Source organism: Martes martes (assembly GCF_963455335.1).
Source record: "Martes martes genome assembly, chromosome: 5".
NCBI classification, from domain to species: domain Eukaryota; kingdom Metazoa; phylum Chordata; class Mammalia; order Carnivora; family Mustelidae; genus Martes; species Martes martes.
The window spans coordinates 91159211-91179104 of NC_137892.1; the positions used below are offsets into that span (position 1 = coordinate 91159211).

The following is a 19894-nucleotide window of genomic DNA, read 5'->3' on the forward strand; positions in this document are numbered from 1 at the left end:
AAGCATTTTTGCTGGGTACTATGTGGAAAGAAACTCGATTCTTGCCCTCTGGGGACTTTTAAGAAGTCCCATGAGAAAGTGAAGTCGAAATATGGGTGGGTGGGGCACCTGGGCAGCTTCATCGATTACGGGTCTGACTTTTGATCTCAGGTCAGGTCTTGATCTCAGGGCATGAGTTCAAGTCCCATGAATTCAAGCTCCATGCTGGGTGTGGAGCTTACTTTAAAAAAATATAAATATAAATATAAATATAAATATAAATATAAATATAAATATGTATATCTCCAAATAAGTAAAGGAAGAAAAGTAGGGGGATAATTGGACTAGTTGAAGGAACAGCCACAGGAATTGGAAGGGCAGGCTAGTATTTTGGGCTTTCATGAATTCCATCCAGATAGGTTTTCTGACAGAGCACACTTTGAAAAACACAGAGTGGCGAGAGATTTGAACTGTCTTCAGCAATTCTCAGCAGCAAACCTGTTCGCCAGCCAAGCCCGCTCCCTGAAAGAAATAGGACTCTGCCTGGAGATAGCTGTAGGGGCTAATGAGAGTGTTTTTTCTGAGCCATATATGCACAAATCATACTGACACATTCAAGCCGGAACAGCTAATAGCATCATCTGGGCTCCCACACATTCACCACGCAGCACTTCCCTGAGTCTGGGTTGCCATGGACAACCAGAGGCTGTCTCCCAGTCTCTCAAAACACTCCTACGTTACCCTCTTCCACAGATGGCAGCAGAGAAATGAGGTCCCAGCATGATGCAAATGAACCTTTGGAGATGTACTGAGCCTGGCGCTTTTCACTGTCATTTCAGTTCAAGTGACATCTCTATTCAACTCTTTAAAAATGACACTGAAAAGCCATTTGGGCCAGAGGTAGGTGACTTCCTCCTGAGCTGGGCTGTCCTGCTTTCAATAGATGGCATTGGAAACAAGGCTCCTGGCAGGCTGGGTAGGGTGACTTCTTAGTTGGGCCAGGCCCCTGGGTGGGCACTGCTCCTCTTCCATTGTGATCCTTCAGATGGATCCAGGACACACCAGGAAAACACCCTGGGGTCCTGAAAAAGCCCCATGATCACCCTGGAATTAGTGGTACTCACTCGGCTGGTTACAGGTCATAAGTGTCTTTTTCTACCACTTATGGGGAGTCTGTATTTTAACAACTGCTTTAAACAATAGTCATGATGCTCGTGTCAACTGAATAATAGAAGCTAACATTTACTGTGAGCTCTGTGCTATGTGCTTGGTGTCCTTGAAGACTCCTGACACCCATGAGAGAAACATGCTATTATCCTGATAATACAAGTAATGAAAGTGGGTTTGGCAAGATTAAATGTCTTGGCCACGGTCATACAGCTGTGTGGTGACTGGGCTGATAGCTGACCCCAGATGTGTCTGACAAAGTCCATATTCCGACTCCTCCTTCCTTCCCTGGGTCTGGCTCTCACATTGCTGGTTCTCCACCTCCCACTGTCTCTGCACTTTGGCTGTCAGTTCTTGCCTCGAGCACCTGTTGCTCAGGAACCTGCTGGGACAAGTCTTCTGCCTCGACCTCGACATGCTCCTTCGGATGAATTGGTGTTAGCCCTGCGGCCCCACGCACCAGGGTAAGAGAGACTCTCGCTTCCTGCCCTGGCCCGAGGGACCGACTGGCTGGGCCTGCCTTCTGCCCAGCTCACCGGTCATGGAAGAGAGTTTGGACTCACCCTCCACTCTGGCCTGATGAAAAAAAGTTTACAGAGCCCAGGTCATTCCTCTCACCATAGTGAAGAGTCTAATGACTCAGAGGTTAGGGTCATGACTGACAGGTGAGCCAGAAAGCTCTGCTCTGTTCCCCTATTGCATCTGTCCCCGACTGGTCTCGGGTGCCGGGGACCTCATAGCTCTCACACAGAGCGGTCATCGTACTGAGACTCACATGCCTTCGCTTCCCTAGGCACAGTGCTGGAGTCTAAATCCTCCATGGAGGGAGATAGACTTATATATTTATTTTAAAACCACCTTGTTAGGCTGGGAGTGAAATTTCCTTCCTAAGGAATCAGATAGTCTTTCCATGGTCTCACTCATGGCCATTTGACTTTCCAAAATGAGAGTGTTTCCCTTGGAGCTTGTCCAACAGCCTTGCCACCCATAGTTGAGTCTGGCTCACCTGTGATCTGTCAACCGGAGTTCTTCATCCACCAGAGCTTCTGCAGCTTTCAACACCATAGCTCTTGAGACTTGGGGTTAGGACTCTGTGGTGTGCTGCCAGACTGCCAAGTACACTGCAGTTCTTGAACAGGAGTAAATTATGTTTGGTCTAATATAACTGTTAGCCCAGAACCAGTTCTTTATTGTGATACCAGTATGACACCTGGTAGTTCTTACTCAGAGTTACCTGAAGGGACACCTGTTAAAAGTAGCAATCATTAAACTGATTGGATTCAGTAGTTTCCATTATTGGCATTATAAGTTTTTAGTAAATTGGGACTTCAGGGGGTGGGGGAAAGAAAGAAATATGCCTGTGAAACATCGTGGGCCTGAGTTTTTCTGGAAATGTAAAATGAGGGCTTGCAGGAGAGAATGTGTCTAAGTGTCTTCATGCCCTGACATCTTATGGTCTTCCGAAGTAGCTAAAGGTTTATAATTTCGGAGATGTCATGCATGTAGACTTGAGGGAGTATTCCTTTTTGTCTAATTGGTTGCTAAGATCAGGTATCTATGGCAACAGCCATCCGTTAGTATTCAAGATAGGAAATTTATTTCTTTTACTCTGCACAATTACGCAACGAGTATAGTGTTCCACGTGTGATGGTTTCTGGCAAGGCCTGCCATGGAAATTGGATTTCTTAGGCCTGTGAAAGAAGCAGAAAATACACCTTCTCCTCCCCCTACCTTGAGCTACCTCCACATCCTCAGAAACCAGTGGTCCTACCCCACAAAATCTCATAATTACTCTTCCCAGATTATTGTGCACGTTTTGAACATTAAAAGCCATGTCTCAACAGTGCCTTTACGATCTCCAAAGCAAGTTTATTTTCAAAACCTTGCTCTGTATTACTTTTGTCTTTCTACTCAGGTTTTACCATACCATTGACGTGTTTGCATTTGTATAATACTGTTTCTGTGTGACTGAAAATTCTCAGAGATGAGTACTGGATTTTCTCTGGTATGACTATACCTCCATACTCCTATCATAAGATGGTTTCTGGGGCATGGTGAGGTTCCTTGAAAGCTTTGTTTATTTCATTTTATTTTTTAAAACTTTATTTTTTTAAATTTTACTTACTGAAGAAGCCCGTTAACTTGTATAAAGAATAAGCAATCTTTCTTCTGGTGATTGAATGAAAAGATGGATAAAGTTCTCTTTTTCTCATTTTATGTATTTTTTTCCTCTCAAATTCTGTCTCCAGAATTGTAATCTGGTGTCCAACATATCCTAACCTCAGAAAGTGACATTCTGGACTGTATATTTTCTTCCATTTAACTCTGTATTTTTTTGTTTGGCATTTTGCATATGCTACTAACCATTCATTTGTTCCTTATTCCAAATATCTGAGTCCTGCTTTTACCTGGCACCGTTAGGCCCTAAGATTATCTTGGTGACTGGGGCAGATACACTTTCTGTCCTGGCAAGGTTCACCATCTCGCCAGGGAGACAAGGTAGCCAGGCAGTTACAACACAGTGTGGGACAGTTTTAATGAGAGAACCCAGGGTATGTGTGGTCTCAGAGAAGGGACAGTAACTCAGATGTGAGAGCAGAGAGGTCCTCTTGGAGGAGGTGACACTTGGTCAACTAAGACTTGAAAGACAAGCGTGTGTTAGAACAGAGGGATCTAGACAGGGGGAAGGATGTTTCATGGAGAGGGGACAGAGGCTGTGGAGTGCCTGAGGTCATTGCAGAAAAATCTAGAACCTGGTTTTGTTCTTACTTAGTCCCCAAAACCAGATACCATAGAAAATCGTTACAGTATTGTGCCTTCATTTTAGCCTTACCAACTCAAAACCAGGACAGTGCACATTTGAGTCATGTTTAAAAATGTGCGACAAGTCCCTGGGCCCCGGAGGAGTAAGGTGGGCATTGTCTGAGTTTGCCAAGGGGCTGTGTCTATTAACATCCCCCTCAAACTGTTCATGGATGCTTGTCTAAGCAAAGAATTACAGAAAGGAAGTAGTGTCGAATTCAGCTTTTTTCTGAAAAGGCCACTCCTGGCACAGGACAGCAGACCCTCTGACCTGTGTCATGGGGAGCCAAATGTGGAATGTTTATTTCCAGAAACAGTTGCAGTAGCTCTAAGCTTGGACTGCTTGTCCTGGGGTCCTTTGGAATGTTCCAGAAGTCAGAACTGACTTCTCAGTTTTTGAACATTGGATACCCACATTTGACCACAGATGGCTGTGACCACTCATGTGGGCAGTGGGTGAGCCTGGTTCTCGAATCCTGGGGCATAAATGATGGATGAGCAGTAGTTGTTGGCCCTGGTTCTGCCTCTTGGGGTAGATGCTGGTCACCTGAGGCATGTACTCCTGTGAACTCACATAGATATTGCTCTCCCCGAACATTTGTTGTGGAGAAGTAAAAGAACCATGGTCATTCATAATGGCAGAAATTATTATTATTTTTTTAAAGATTTTATTTATTTGTCAGAGAGAGAGAGTGAGCACAGGCAGACAGAGGCAGAGGGAGAAGCAGGCTCCCTGCGGAGCAAGGAGCCCGATGTGGGACTCGATCCCAGGACGCTGGGATCATGACCTGAGCCGAAGGCAGCCGCTTAACCGACTGAGCCACCCAGGCGTCCCATAATGGCAGAAATTATTAATGGAACATCAGCAAATCCCTGCAGTCCAAGGGTGAAATCAGTAGTTATCAAAGTATGAATCTTGGAACCGCAGCATCAGCCTCAACCAGGAACTTGTTAGGGTTGCCCATTCTCTGTTCCACTCCAGACCTGCTGAATCAGCACCTCTGGCAGGGGTCTGGTAATTTGTTACCACCCGCGAGGTGATTCTGATGCACACTGAAGCCTGAGAACCACTGGAGTAAATAATACAAGCTACAGGTAATGAGAACGTCCTAAGGCTCCTACTGATGGGCTGCCTGTGATTTCCACCCCTTTCTTGTCCAATAAGAAGGCATCTTGGAATGCCAGTGAGTAGGACGCCCTTATGGGGACAACCGTGAATTTGCACAAGTTTATTAAAATGTGTACACTGTTGTTAACTTGGCTACTTTATTATTTATTGACGAATAACGTGAGACAAAAGTCACAGCAACAGGGATACCACAGTTAAATGCTATCGTTCTTTTATATAGGTGCAGCAGTGGTTTTCATTGTTTCTTTTTCTGACAATACCCTACAATAAGAATTATGTTTAAATTGTTATCCAGGAGACACCTACATGTGTGTATAACCCCAACAAATGTTTCATGAAGTAACACCCTTATTGTACTTTCTGTGCTGCTCTGTGAAAAGTATGCTGGTTGCAAGGCATAAAATTCATTTCATGACCCATTCATGAAATGTGACCTGCAGTTTGAAAAACATGGGTATAGTGAGTTGTCTTTGTGGGGACCCTGTTTCTAGAGCAGGAGAGGGATGGGGCTGCCTTCACCTCCAAGTCAGGTAGACTTGGTTTTTGGTCTCTATTCTGCCGCTCTCTGCTGTGTGAACTTGGGCAATTTACTTGTGTTCTCTGAGCTTTAATTTCCTCGTCTGTCAATTTGGATAATCTCTCCCTCACAGGGTTATGGTGACACGTAAGTGATAACACCTCACACTGTGACCGGCAGTGTTACCTACTGTCATACTTGTGGGAACAGTATTGCTAGCACTATTTTTCAGTAAATCATTAGTTACATACATTTTTGGGGTCACTTCTCCAAAGCGGTCTTTCACAGTTTTGCCCCAAACTTTAACGAATAAGTGCTCCCTGTAGTCTGTGTATTTAGAAATACTTCTGAAGTAATTTTCTCTTAAAAACATACCCAAATTCTGTATTGTATTCCAAATAGATTCAAGTTTTGATATATATTTGGAATATTTTGTTTTGATACAAAATTTCATACCCCTAGCCCAAATCCTTGAGGTCAGCAAGATTGTAGATCATGCCCTGAGTATCTACACGTACCACCAGCATAGCCCAGAGCATAGGTACGTAGGAAGTGTAGACCTCATGATGGTGTTTCTGTGGCAAGATGTCCTTGCAGACTTTTCTTGAATCGTCCTGTTTGTTGATGATTTGGGGGTAGCATCTCCATGTATGTAACTCTGTAAGGTGGCATGTCAGGTCACTCGTGGACCCCGGGCAGTTGGCATGTGCAAGGACCAGGGATTGATCACACAAATATCCATTAGCTGGGGAGACCCAGCTAATGTCTGTTTGTCTTTCTGGAGGTCATGATTGTGGTTGGTGGCCAGGCCCCCAAGGCGATCCGCAGTGTGGAATGCTATGACTTCGAAGAGGACCGGTGGGACCAGATTGCTGAGCTTCCCTCCAGGAGATGCAGAGCAGGTGAGTGGCACCATCTGTCATCTCGAAGCCTGCCTTTCCCCAGCTTGTCTCTGCTTACTGCCGGAAATCCTCCCTTGCTTCTTGTTTCCACAAACATCTGTGCATTACAGACTCCCTTCCTCTTCCTTCTCCACTTGCCCAATTTCTGGCTGCCCCTTCTGGGGTTGGTTCTTATGTGTGTAGGGACTTCACGCCAGGTCAAGTATTTGCTTGAATCACACAACATTGGAAAAATGTATATGAATAGAAATCTAATGAGCCCCATGATGACTTCCGGTTCTGTGTTAGAGAAGTTAGAGATCATTGTCTGTGGTGACTTATTCATGGGACCGTCTGGCTCCCCCATTGTCACTCAACGTCACTGCATGAGTGATCGGCCACCTGAGATGACCTCATTTTCTTGGTTTCCTGTGCCTCAGGTGTGGTGTTCATGGCTGGTCACGTGTATGCTGTGGGCGGGTTTAACGGCTCACTGCGCGTGCGGACAGTGGATGTGTATGATGGCGTGAAGGATCAGTGGACGTCCATCGCCAGCATGCAGGAGCGCCGGAGCACTCTGGGTGCAGCCGTGCTCAATGACCTGCTCTACGCCGTGGGGGGCTTTGATGGCAGTACTGGTAGGTCTGGGATGTGGCCCCCACTCCTCCCAGCCTGGGACATGCCCTCAGTGCAACCCTGGTTTGCTCAGCCAGTTCTTGGGTCAACCTTCTGTCCATCCATAGCTCCTTCCTCTGTAGCATACTCCTTCTACCTCATCTACCTTGCCTGCCAGAACCAGGCCTTCCTACACACAGAATACATAACTGCCCACATGCTATCATTTCTAGGACTCTGGAAAGGATCCTGCACTCAGAAGAGGTCCTTCTCTCCTCTCTATTGTTTGGGAACCCATTTTTTCAAGACAAGACTTAGAAAGAGAACATATTCAGCTTCAGGGCATCTCAGGACTGTCTGAAGTCTCTGCTGGACGCACAAGGGAGCTGGGGTTCAGCCATGGGAGAGACCTGGCTCAGGCCCTTCCTTCTTTGTCCATCGCCCTTTTACTGCCCCACAAAGCTTTGCCTGATTGTGCCACCACAGGAATGACTCCTTGCTCCTGGCTTCTAGATCGCTTTAGAGTTCAAATCAGAAACTACAAATAGACATGGACTTGGAGAGATTATCTCTTCTCTCCTGTACCTCCAGGTGAAAGTCTCTGTGGACACTAACTCTGTACATTGAAATCCGCCCCCAGGGATGTGGAAAACAATTTTTTTGTTTGTTTTAAAGATTTTATTTATTTATTTGACAGAGATCACAAGTAGGCAGAGAGGCAGGCAGAGAGAGAGGGGGAAGCAGGCTCGCTGCTTCTCCCAGGCAGAGAGCCCGATGTGGGGCTCGATCCTAGGACCCTGAGACCATGACCCGAGCTGAAGGCAGAGGCTTTAATCCACTGAGCCACCCAGGCACCCCGAAAACAATATTTTTTGACTTCTGTGAATTTTCATTTGTGTCTTTACCACTTGGTAAAGTCTTTCCCAGTCTTCTCTTTGCCTCACTCATAAAATTCCAGGGTGTGCTGGAAAAACTCCAGGGGCTGCCTCTGGTGGGTAGGACATGAGTAATAAAGACAAAAAAAGGGAGTGGATTGTTTCTTTTGAAAATTGCTCTCAGCCGCAAGTAGGAAACCTCACTAAACTGTGGCTGAAACAATTGAGAGATACTGTTTTACCCACGGGACAGGGAGTCTGGAAGTTGGCAGTTGCTCACTTCATCCGCTTGCTCAAAAATATTGGGGCCAAGCTCTTTGAGCGTCCCTTGGCTGTACCTCCTGATCAGAAGGTGTCCATTACAGCTCCATCCAACTATGTTTGTATTCCACATAGCAGAAATCAGGTTGGTGTTGGCACCTATATCAGAAAAACAAAGGCTATTTCAGAAATGCCCATGAGACTTCTACTTGGGCCTCATTGACTGGGTCATCCCTTTAGGGGTTCTGGGAAGGTAAGTGTTGAGCTTTCTAGCTTCTTTTTTTTTTTTTTTTTTTTTTTTTTAGATTTTATTTATTTATTTGACAGACAGAGATTACAAGTAGACAGAGAGGCAGTCAGAGAGAGGAAGGGAAGCAGGCTCCCGGCTGAGCAGAGAGCCCGATGCGGGGCTCGATCCCAGGACTCTGGGATCACGACCTGAGCCGAAGGCAGAGGCTTTAACCCACTGAGCCACCCAGGTGCCCCGAGCTTTCTAGCTTCTAATGTAGAGGAAGAGAAGGCAAAAGAAGGTGTTCAGTGAGGCAAGCTCAGATTTCCCCTCTGTTCTGTAGGTGTAACAGTTTAGATTCACAGGGCAGTCGTGTCGTACCCCTGTGTCCTCTCTTGACCCGCCCTGAGTCAGACCTCAGTGGACATCTCAGGTAGACTCACTGTAGATGTGCTGCAGGGAGGTGCCCCAGCCCGCCCGGTGAAGGAGACGTGGTGCTCAGTCACACAGGCGGGTTTCTCACCCTTTCCCCAGCCTCGCTTTGGCACACTGGGTGATGCCTCACACTGTAGAAATCTCATGAGTCTCTTGTCTCCCAGGCCTAGCGTCCGTGGAAGCCTACAGTTACAAGACCAACGAGTGGTTCTTCGTGGCCCCAATGAACACACGGCGGAGCAGCGTGGGTGTGGGCGTCGTGGAGGGTAAGGAATGGCAGGGGGTGGTGGCCCATCCATGCCCTAGCCCCTGGGTCAGGTCTCAGTGCCCTGGCTCTGCTCCTCCCATCAGAGCTCTGAGGCAGGTACTACCATCTTGATGAACAGGTGGGGAAGGTTGAGGTGCAGAGAGCTGCAGTTATGGGCTCAAGGCTGGCAGGTGGTCAGCTGTGCTGGGAAGAGTAAGAGGAGCCTGAGGGGAAACGTGGGGCTGTCCCTTTGGCCGCTTGTCAATGGTTCTGTCATAGGTTGAGGAATCTAGAGTTAGCATATAACCTAGGAGTATACTGGGGTGGGAGTAAGAGTTCATTTTGTTTAATTTTGTCCTCCTCTGCCTCTATTGACCGTTAACACATTAACAGAGCTTTGAGTGGGGTGGGCATTTCTTCCCAGGTCTAAGTACTGTCACTGAAGGTCAGGTGGGTGGTGGAGTCCTGCTATCATCAGGAAGCTTGTGTGGGTGAGGCGGGTGGGAGGGATGAGCTCTGGGGCACAGTTAGGGCTCTGTAGTCTATAATGCGCTCTTTCATAGGCACATTTTGTTCCCCAAATCCTTTTGAAGGAGGTAGGTGGAGCTTAGATGTTCTCCATTCTCCACATAGGACAATGGAGTGTCAGAGCGGGGCACGTGATGGGCCCATTAGTCGAGAGCACAGCCAGTCCTTGAGCCCGGGTCTTCTGACTCCCAACTCAATGCTTTTTCCATTATGCTACACTCTTTCAGACCATTAGCCAATGCTAATAGGGAGTTTTATAAATACATGTGAATTTAGTGTATTCAAGCATAGAGCATGATTTGGACTAAAATGTTATCCTTTGTAGGACAACACTGATTCGTTAGCTTGTCCTGAAAGAGGGAATTTAGCTGGAATATCTGTGCATTTAGACTTGTATGCAGACATTCTCTCTCTCTCTCTCTGTCTCCCTCTCTCTCTCATGTTCGCCCCCAGGAGCACACGTACTTGCTTTGGGGAGAGTGTAATGTGCAGTGATTAGACATTAGCAGAAATACTCTTTTCTCTAACTGCGTATCTTGGTTTGTACCAGTATTACATAAGTTTCCACTTAAAAGTACACCACCCTAACATACTAAATAAGTCATCTTGGGGAGCACAAGGATTTTGTCCTCCTCTCAAGATAAATTGTTTTTTTGCAATCTCATCCATCCTCCGGGTGGAACAGAAATTGATTTGTCTGCCAAATGTAAGTGCTTTGTCTAGCCACCTTCCCATTTCCCCCCTTGTTCCTTAGCCAGGAATATCAAACAATAGAGTAGGGGTTAAAAATAGCAAGTCCCTGTTAATAGACTCAAGGAGAAACTTTGAGTGGGTATTTTTTCAGCTGACGCAAGGTTGAGATGGTTAGTGGGGGTTTGAGAAGTTGCTTCCATGATGGTGCTTTGAAATACTCCCCTTGACAAGGGCTCCTCAGAGCACATTGTGTATGTGGAGGGAGTACTGTTTTGTTGTGTGCCTGTTGACACAGAGGGCAGCCTGGCAATGTGTTGATCTTGTCCACCCTGACTTTGAAGCTCTTTAGCAAGGGTTTACCTGGGGCAGCAGAGGGTCGTCCTCACAGCTCTGATGAGGAGGGTTTCACGGGGCCTCTGCTTGCCTGTGGCCTTGTAGATACAGCTCTCCATGTTGTCACAGTACTGTCCTCCCTCTCCCTGTCTCCTGCCGTGGCTGCCCGGTCTCAGTGACTCTGGGGTTGTCCTCGGGAGCTTCTCATCTCCTCTATACCCCAGGCCTTCCTCCCCCTGGCCCCGAGTGACTTGGGCTTTGGTGAGCGGTGGGCAGCTGGGTGGGCTGTGCGTTGTGTCCTGGCCTGCGCACGTTGCAGAAATAGCCTGGACCCCGGGAGAGCTTCTGGATCAGACATTTTTCTTCTGGCTCAGGTGAGGGCAGAACTGGGGAGGAGGTATCCCTTTCTTTTAGAAGGTCCACTGGAAAGGGGCAGAAAACAAAACCAGCTTCAATGACAGAGGAAGAAATAATTTTACATATGATACAGAAATAGTCGTGATGTACAGCAGTTTTGAGCCTCTTTCTAACTTAAAAGAATTGCAGACTTCCAAATAATAGTTGTACTTTTGTTATCTATCCCTTAGTAAAGCACATAGTGACAAAAAAACCCCCTTTTAATTAGTAACTATTAAGTGCATTTGCATTGGGTGGTAGTTATTTAGACTACAGCTAGGGTTTAAGATCTTTGTCCTCACTCTCTCATTCCCCATCGGTCTGTGCCCACAGGTGTGATAGGACTTCCCCTGCCCCCACCCCAACACATGGAGTGGGAGAGAGAGGGAGGGAGAGATAGGAGACCTACCATATTTCAATCTCTGCTCTGGGAGAACTCTAATGCCAATTTCCTGCCCCTTGTCCAGCCTCATGCCCAGCCCCAGGCAGAAATGATGCTTTTGGGTAGCAGCTTATGGTATGTTTATTTTAAAAGTGGGTAGTGGTGCTTCAGGGATCTTGTGCATGGCTCCAAGATCACAAGGGAGGAAGTAGATGAATTCCAGCCATCCCAGCCTGGAGTGCACACAGAGCACTCCACCCACATGCTCCATTTGCGGCATTGTGGACAGAGCACACAACTGTCAGTGAAGACAGGCTTTGAGTTCTCACTGAAGAATATTTTCCCATCTTTGTTTTGTCTGTTGTTGTGAGCCTTCAGCCAGAAAGTCAAGCTGCCTGCCTGGAGCTGGGGCCCTCTAGCTTTCTGTGTCTTTGTCCCCTTACTCTGGAGAAGGTCTCATGTATCGTGCTAGCAAGAGTAGACCAAGTCCCTTTGGAGCCAGGCATAGCTTTGCAGGGGTTATTTAGGGTGCTTATTTAGAAAGATGCTCAGTACTGCTTCAGGGAGCCTCACAGCTCATGAGGAAGTAAAAGGCAGAGATGTGAAGCAGGCTTAGTCTGGTTTGTGGTCTGTCCGGAGGAAAGGGTCCCTGGATTCTGATGGAGGTAGAGGGGCCCCCGTGGGTTAAAGATGGAGTTTCAGCCACTGCTTCTGTTCCAGGGAAGCTGTATGCTGTTGGGGGTTACGATGGGGCTTCCCGCCAGTGCCTGAGTACCGTGGAGCAGTACAACCCGGCAACCAATGAGTGGACGTACGTGGCGGACATGAGCACGCGCCGCAGTGGCGCAGGTACGGAGGGGTGGGATGGGGAGGCTCAGGCTTTGTCTGGTCCGCTCTCACGCGCGCCTTGGCCCCAGCAGGTGCACAGTCTACCTTATTTTATGTTCCCTTCCCAGTCTGTTCTCTAGACTGTGAGCTTTGTTGTTTGTTTTTTTGAGACCACTCATAAATGAAGATCATATGATATTTTCTTTGTCAGACTTACTTTACTGAGTATAATGCCTTCAAGGCCTTTCTTTCATTTTCTTTTCTTTCTTTCTTTTTTTTTTTTGTTAAGATTTTATTTAGTTATTTGACAGAGAGAGAGATCACAAGTAGGCAGAGAGAAAGGCAGAGGGGGAGGGGGAAGCAGGCTCTCCATTGAGCAGAGAGCCTGATGCAGGGCTTGATCCCAGGACCCTGAGATCATGACCTGAGCTGAAGGCAGAGGCTTAACCCACGGACCCACCCAGGCGCCCCAAGGACTTTCTTTTTTATATAGTTTTTTCTCTTTTGTATTTTTGAAGATTGAGTTGTGATCTCACTTTATAGTACCAAACATGTGACCATTTCGTCAGCAGTCCTTAGAAATTATGCCGTTTTAATATTCAAAAATCTTTGTGTGCTTACTGGTTAGAGAAGAAAAAAAGGTGAATGGTTCCATTTAAGAAGCATTTGTGTTTGGAATGCTATTTTTAGTGGGCTTGTTTCTGCTGATTCTGACCAGTTGGCCCTTCCTGAGCAGAACATGAAGCAAATGCCCGCAAGTCAGGACACCTGTGCTTTAGTGCTGGTTCTGCTCGAACTTGCCTTGTGACCTTGGGCATGTCCCTTCCCCCTTTCTGGCCTCCATTTCCTCAGATGTGAAATGAGTGGGTTGGAGTAGACATTCCTTAGGGGCCAGTGCAATTCACACATCTCATGCCTCCCCTCCCTTCATAGAACTCTTTTGGTAATTGTGGTGTATAGAGACTTGGTAGAGTTGTCTTGGTACCTCCTAGGAATCCTCTGTGACTTTAGGTGTGAGATCAAGTTCAAAGCTCAAGGATGTAGGGACAGCTCAGGAGGAGTGGGGCAGCCCCGAGATAGGGGGCTGCTTCTAGAAACATCTCAAGGAGAAAGCATGGAGGGGCAGCCCCATGTGGAGCCTCCGACCTCCCTCATCTGCCTTAGATCTGCTTCTGGAGGCGGACCTCTCGGTCTCTCCAGGCTGCCCAGGGGTTATTGCTGTGTGGAACTTTCTTGAGCTGCTCTGCACTTTTACCTGGGCTAGCGGCCCTCGACAGTGGCATCTCTCCTGCCTGTGTTCCTGAGTGAACTCAGTTTAGGGGATGCTCTTTCTCCTAGAGGTGGACTCTCTACTCACCTAACTGACAGCCCTGGAGTCAGGCTCCTGGATCAGCTTTCGTTTTGTGCCTTGTGTCCCTAAAGATTTGGGAAAGCCGCACCTCTGGAGTGGAGAACCCACATACTTGTGATGGTGGGTGTTTTTTGGTGGCTGAAGACTCAAAGACTGAGGTCTCTGGCTGCCCCTGGGCCTTTGAAGGGCCAGGAGCTGCTGTGGCTCGGGGTCTGGGAGACCTCTGTGTGAACATTTGTGCAAGAGGCTACAGAAGGGCAGGAGGGGGCCCCAGGGCCTGGAACGCTGCTTGCTTCTTCAGTAGAGCATGAGCCATGCTAGCAGATGGTTGGGGGGTAAAGAGTTCATCTCTGGGAGCCAGGCTGAGCTAGGTCCCACTGAGCACGGAAGAGGGGCAGATGAGGCTGCTTTGGAGCACACTGAACGGTCTTAAACCCAGGTCTGTTAGCTAGCAGTTGTTGATACAACACCACCATCTGCTGTTAGTTTTGGGCAACTGTGAGGAACTGCTAGCACAGCCGTGTCATTGCTAGGTGGGATTTTACGTATTGCGTCATTCAAACAATAAACCCAGTACCCCCAGGTACAGGGAAACAGATGTGATAAGACAGATAGGGTCCTTATCCCTGGGAAGCTTACATCCTAGAAATCGAGGGCTCGGGTCTCACGCTCGGCTGCACATCCCAGTCACCCAGTGTCCTTGTTCCGATTCCCAGCCAGGGTCTCCAGGAGGGAGGCCCCGGAATCGCTCTTTTTAATATCTCCCCACCTGATCGAGATGCAGCCTGTTGCGGGGCGGGGTGGTCTGTGGGCCCCTGGAGCTCCCGGTGCAGTCCAGCTTCCTCGCTTTGCAGGTGGGAGAACTGAGGCCCAGAAAGGGCAAGTTAGAGACTCTGGTCCATACCGCACGAGTCCTGGCCTCCAGGTCAGTTGCTCTTTCGGGGATCCTGTGCCACCCTCCTGCCTGCTGGTTTTTATTCCCGTGCCTTGCATGGAAGGATTTTAAAAGGTTATTCTTTTTTTGTCTTTTTTTTAAAATAAGATTTTATTTATTTATTTGACAGAGAGAGATAGCGAGAGCAGGAACACAGGCAGGGGGAGTGGGAGAGGGAGAAGCAGGCTTCCCGCTGAGCAGGGATCCCAATGCGGGGCTCAATCCCAGGACCCCAGGATCATGACCCGAGCCAAAGGCAGACGCCCAACAACTGAGCCACCCACGTGCTCCTTAAATGGTTATTCTAAAGCCTGTCCGTGATGCCACTCTGGGAGTCAGCTCTGGCTTCTCAGCATGGGGCGTGTGGAATGCCGCTCTCCTCTCTGCAAGCTCAGAGGAGAGCACGTGGCAGAAAGAATGGGTCCTGCTTCCCGGAGGGGCGGTCTGCGTGGTAATGATGTCACTGCAGCTGCTGTGCAGCTCATTTCCGTGTTGCGGTCTTTCTCCGCAACCAGTATAATAGAAGGCTGCGGAATCCGAGTGAAACAGCATTGTAGGAAAACGTGGCCACACAGATAGCCCAAAGGGAGGCCAACTTTGACCCTCTGGAAATAACTACTCCTGAAGTTTTGGAGGGTGTCTTTCAGTCTTTTTTGCCTTTTTTCTATTTTTCTTTGCATAAGAACTCTCCCCTCCCCATTTTATACCACATACATACACACATATATGTTATGTATATATGTATATTTACATTTCTTAAAATTAGCCATGGAGTGATTTTTGCTTTATCTGTTGGGGATTCTCAGGTTGACAGGCTTAGGCAGGCAGGGCGTCATTCTGTGTATTTTACAGATGAGGGCACTGAGGTCTGGGGGAACAAAGCAGCACTCCCCCAGGCCACCCTGCTGATGATAGCGGCCCAGAACTGGATGCCAGGCCTCCTGGTTTCCGGTTGTGGTTGCCAGCTGGCGGCTGGGACGCTGTGCTCTGCTTTTCAGGGGTCGGGGTGCTCAGTGGCCAGCTGTATGCCACAGGAGGGCATGACGGGCCCCTGGTGAGGAAGAGCGTTGAAGTTTATGATCCTGGAACAAACACCTGGAAGCAGGTGGCAGATATGAATATGTGCCGGCGTAATGCAGGTAATGAGACTGCTCTCTCCTTCTGTCCTTGGGGGTGTGGGTGCAAACAGTAGCTGTAAGAGACAGGTGGAGGGACAGAACCTGGCCCAAGCTTGTACCTCAAACAGGAGTATCCATTTGCCAGTTCGGTGCTGGGCTAGCAGAGGGGAGAGCTGGGAAACACAACCACTAGTCACAGGGGCCACCTGCTTAGATGCAAGGAGCTGATGACTTTTACTCTACACGCTAGGACACAGACTCCATCAAAGACCCCGGCCCACTGGCTCTGTTGGGTAGCTAGGCACGGGGCTGTGTGGGCATGGCCAGTCAGTGACACTTGGTTCTATGTTCTTTGCCTGTACCTGGCTCTGAGAACCTCTCATTTCCCACCTGAAATCCATCTCCTTCTTCCTACGGGTTGCCAGGGCCCTAATTCATTGTCCAGTGGGAGCACTTCCCATATTCCTTGCTCTGTACCTCCTGTCTCTCTGTCTCCTCCCTGTTTGCCTTCCTGTGGGAATGATCTATTTTAGAGTGTTTAGATTTTTATTTTGGGAGCCTGACCTCCCTATTAAACTCTTTGCTTTAACAGCTTTATCTTGTGGATTGTGTCCTATGTTGGTATATCTTATTTTATGCCTCTTTACTCTAGGAAAGTGTTGGCTTCCCAGGCTGGAAAGGCAAACAGGTGACTTTCAGGCAGATTTTTTCCCTTTATACTCAAATTACCTGTTTGCTAAACTCATTTGTAGGTCACATGTTGAAAGTGTAAACAGAAGGGAGTTTATTAATTTGCCCACTGCCTGAGCCTGCTATGATATAACTTGGCATTTGGCCTTAAGCCCCATGAGTGAGGGATTACAGAACGTCCAAGACAGCTAGTGTATCAAAAATCCAAGAACTAAGTTTTGATGAATGAATATATATGTATATGTTCACATAGAGATATTTCTATGTTCATATAGAGATATTTCTATTTTTTATAGCAAAAGTGGAATCCTACTCAGTGCTGTTCTACAGCCTGCTCTTCTAATCCACTTTACAATCTTTCACAACTATCTTTTTATAACGTGAAATAGACTTACATGATATTTTAAATGGCTGTATCACAATTTAAATATCTCATCTACTATTGGGCTTTTAGATTATTTCCATTTTTCTACCAGTAATGCTTTTGTTATTATAAATGGTCTTATGGATAATCAGTGCACACATCTCAAATTATTTCTTTAGAATTTAAGTCCAGGAATGAAATTCTTAAGCCAGAGGGAGCATGTTTGCTTCCAGTACTATCCAGGAAAGCAGTATATTTTATCCTCTCATCAGGATCTGAGATGATCTTCATCAGTACTGACAATTATTGCTTCTTGAATATCTATCAACCCCCTCATGTGATTTTGAAAGAAGACACAGCGTATTAGACCAAGGCCTTGTAAACTCTTGATGAGCAAAATAACGTTTTCCTACTCTTGGCCCCTGCAGCATGAGACTTTGCCCTTACACCAGCTCTCTATGAGATCAGGGTAGGAGGAATGCCTTGTCCCTGGGGGCTGTGTGTGTGTTTAGATCTAAGTCATGTGGAGGCATCCCAGATACAACTACTAGGCACAAAAGGATAGCTATCCCAGTGTTTACCAGAGCAAACCTACAAGCAGAGCTGGAGCAGTGTGTGTGAGATTCCCTGAGCATAGCTCAGTCTGTGTGTGGGAAGTCCACATGCTCCAGTAGAGGGGCCTGTACCCATAACGCATTAAATATTTATAGGGTTAGGGGCCAGGAATGTCCCTGGGAGCAGGTAGCAGTGAGAGCTCCCGGTCAGAGAAGAGACCTTCTTAGAAATGGAGGATCCTCAGGGCCCAGTGGTTATTGTTGACATGGTCTCCCATTGAGCAAAATCAGACCTATGAGCCGGTTCACTGGGTCACCTTGAAGGGGAGGAGGAGTGCCTCCCGGGCTCTCCATGCTTGTTTCCCATCCATTCCGATCCCCTTGTGGCTCCTGCTATAATGTCTCCTATGGCCTCTGCTTCCCAGGAGTCTGCGCAGTGAATGGGCTCCTGTATGTGGTTGGCGGGGATGACGGATCCTGCAACTTGGCTTCAGTGGAATACTACAATCCCATCACTGACAAATGGACGCTGCTGCCGACCAACATGAGTACGGGGCGGAGCTACGCAGGTCAGTGTCCTGCCCCCAGTTCCACCTTCACCCCCGCCCACCCCTGCACCTGTGGAGCTGAGTTTGCTTAACTTGGGTCTTTGTGCCTCCTGCAGCGATAGTAGATAATTGTCACATGCCACCACTCCGTCATTCTGTGCCCACAACAGATACCCCTGCTGAGCCTGGGTTTCCCCAGTGAACAGGAATGTAGGCCCAGAATTCTTTTTTTTTTTTTTTTTTTTTTTAAATTTATTTATTTGTTAGAGAGAGAGAGAGCGATCACAGGCAGACAGAGTGGCAGGCAGAGGCAGAGGGAGAAGAAGCAGGCTCCCCGCCGAGCAAGGAGCCCGATGTGGGACTCGATCCCAGGATGCTGGGATCATGACCTGAGCCGAAGGCAGTCGCTTAACCAACTGAGCCACCCAGGCGTCCCACCCAGAATTCTTTTTAACACCCGTGTTCGCAGGGGCCACTTCCAACTGCTCTGATTATGGGTTTAGAATTTCATTGCCATTTCTGGGCTCCTACACAGAATAAGATACAGTTCTTGCCTTGCAGAAATTTAATTGGAAAGATAAGATCTGTCTACATGAAGTAGCACATGCAAGGCAGTGTACCTATGACGTCTCAATAGAATGTGCTACGCGGTCTGTATTTTAAGACATGACAGGTGAGAACTTCCTGGAGGAAATGAGGCTGGATCACCTCTGGAGGTGGGAGCTGCCCTTTGCCAGGGGCTCCCTCCCTGTGCCAGAAGGTGGTGTGTTAGGCGCACCGTACCCATTTGCTGTCATCCTTTCAAGAACGCCCTGGGTGAATGGGACTGTATCCTTCCATTTTACATGTGATGAAACTGAGGTTTGGGGAGTCTAAGTCACCTGCCCAAGACCACATGGCTAAAAAATGGTGAAGTCAGAATTCAGACTCAGGTCTGACTGCTGAGCCCATGCCCTCTGTACTACTCCAGTGGAGGGGGAGAAAGCACTCCAGGCAAGAGGTGGAGGCAGCAGTAAGCACCACGCTGCTGTGGAGGCTTATTCATGGCGAGCGTGTGTGATGGGCTCGGTGAGGTCTGGGAGGTCGTTGCTGCTGACGACAGGGGTCTGTAGGGAGACAAGCAGACTCCCATACCCATGATGTAGCTCAGCAACCTGTACCTTGTCTTCCAGAAACAGGAATAGTTAGAGCTAACAGTGATTTACAGAGAGCATAACAACATCCCAGGCATGAACCCAAGTATTTGACACCCATGATCTCCTTCAGTGTGCATCACAACTCCCATGGTGTTCTGATTCCCTCTTTGCGGTAGAAGGTCAATCAGTCTTGTTTGGATTTCAGTGCAAAGAAGGGCTGTGTTGTGCAGGCTTGAAGGGGCTCATATCCTAGATTGTCAACACAGGCCGTCAGTTACAGTAACTGATTTTACTTTTTTTCCCTTGTTTAGGATTTTTCTCAACCAAATAGAAAAGTTTTTAGAGGCATGTTGGTCTTTGAGTGATTCTTTTCTCATGATTAATTATTAAAATGAGTACTTTCATTTTCTTTTCAATACGGTCGTGGGAAGAGCACGAGTACAGACAGCCTCGAGTACGAGACAGTGAGGCCAGTGAGGGGTCCTCCCTCAGCTCCTAGTGGATCTTAAGGAGAGGGGAAGATTTAGGTGTATGTGCTTAGAATTTCACATATGTGCTGAATATTTCATGTCTACCTCTTCATTGTCTGTCCGCTCTAGAAGTAGCTGCGAAACAGACAAGCAAACATGCAATTTGTCTTCAACTCCATTGACTGAGTCTATCCTTCTTCTTTTTTTTTTTTTTTTTTTAAGAATCTCACTAAATTGCCTGCAATGCAGAGGTAGATGGATAGTTACTCATTTGGAGTATTATTTATGATAGCAAAGAACTGAGAACTACTTAATGTCTGACATCAGAGAAATAGTCAAACTGTGAAATATTTGTACAGTGCAAGTGTTTTTAATGTCATAAGAACATGTTCCTGGCAGGCTGTGGGTTTAAAAGAAAGGATGCCCAAGGGA

General features: G+C 47.5%; 1 protein-coding gene across 2 annotated transcripts in view; it reads left to right on the plus strand.

Moving 5' to 3' along the window:
* Positions 1 to 19894, plus strand: part of KLHL3 (kelch like family member 3) — a 113141-nt gene that overhangs the window by 90080 nt on the left and 3167 nt on the right. For both annotated transcript variants that reach the window (XM_080804505.1, XM_080804506.1), the window contains exons 9-14: positions 6379 to 6496; positions 6916 to 7113; positions 9055 to 9156; positions 12190 to 12318; positions 15581 to 15721; positions 17734 to 17877. In XM_080804505.1, the coding sequence (XP_080660631.1) occupies positions 6379 to 6496; positions 6916 to 7113; positions 9055 to 9156; positions 12190 to 12318; positions 15581 to 15721; positions 17734 to 17877 (832 nt within the window). The remainder of the gene's footprint in view (positions 1 to 6378; positions 6497 to 6915; positions 7114 to 9054; positions 9157 to 12189; positions 12319 to 15580; positions 15722 to 17733; positions 17878 to 19894) is intronic.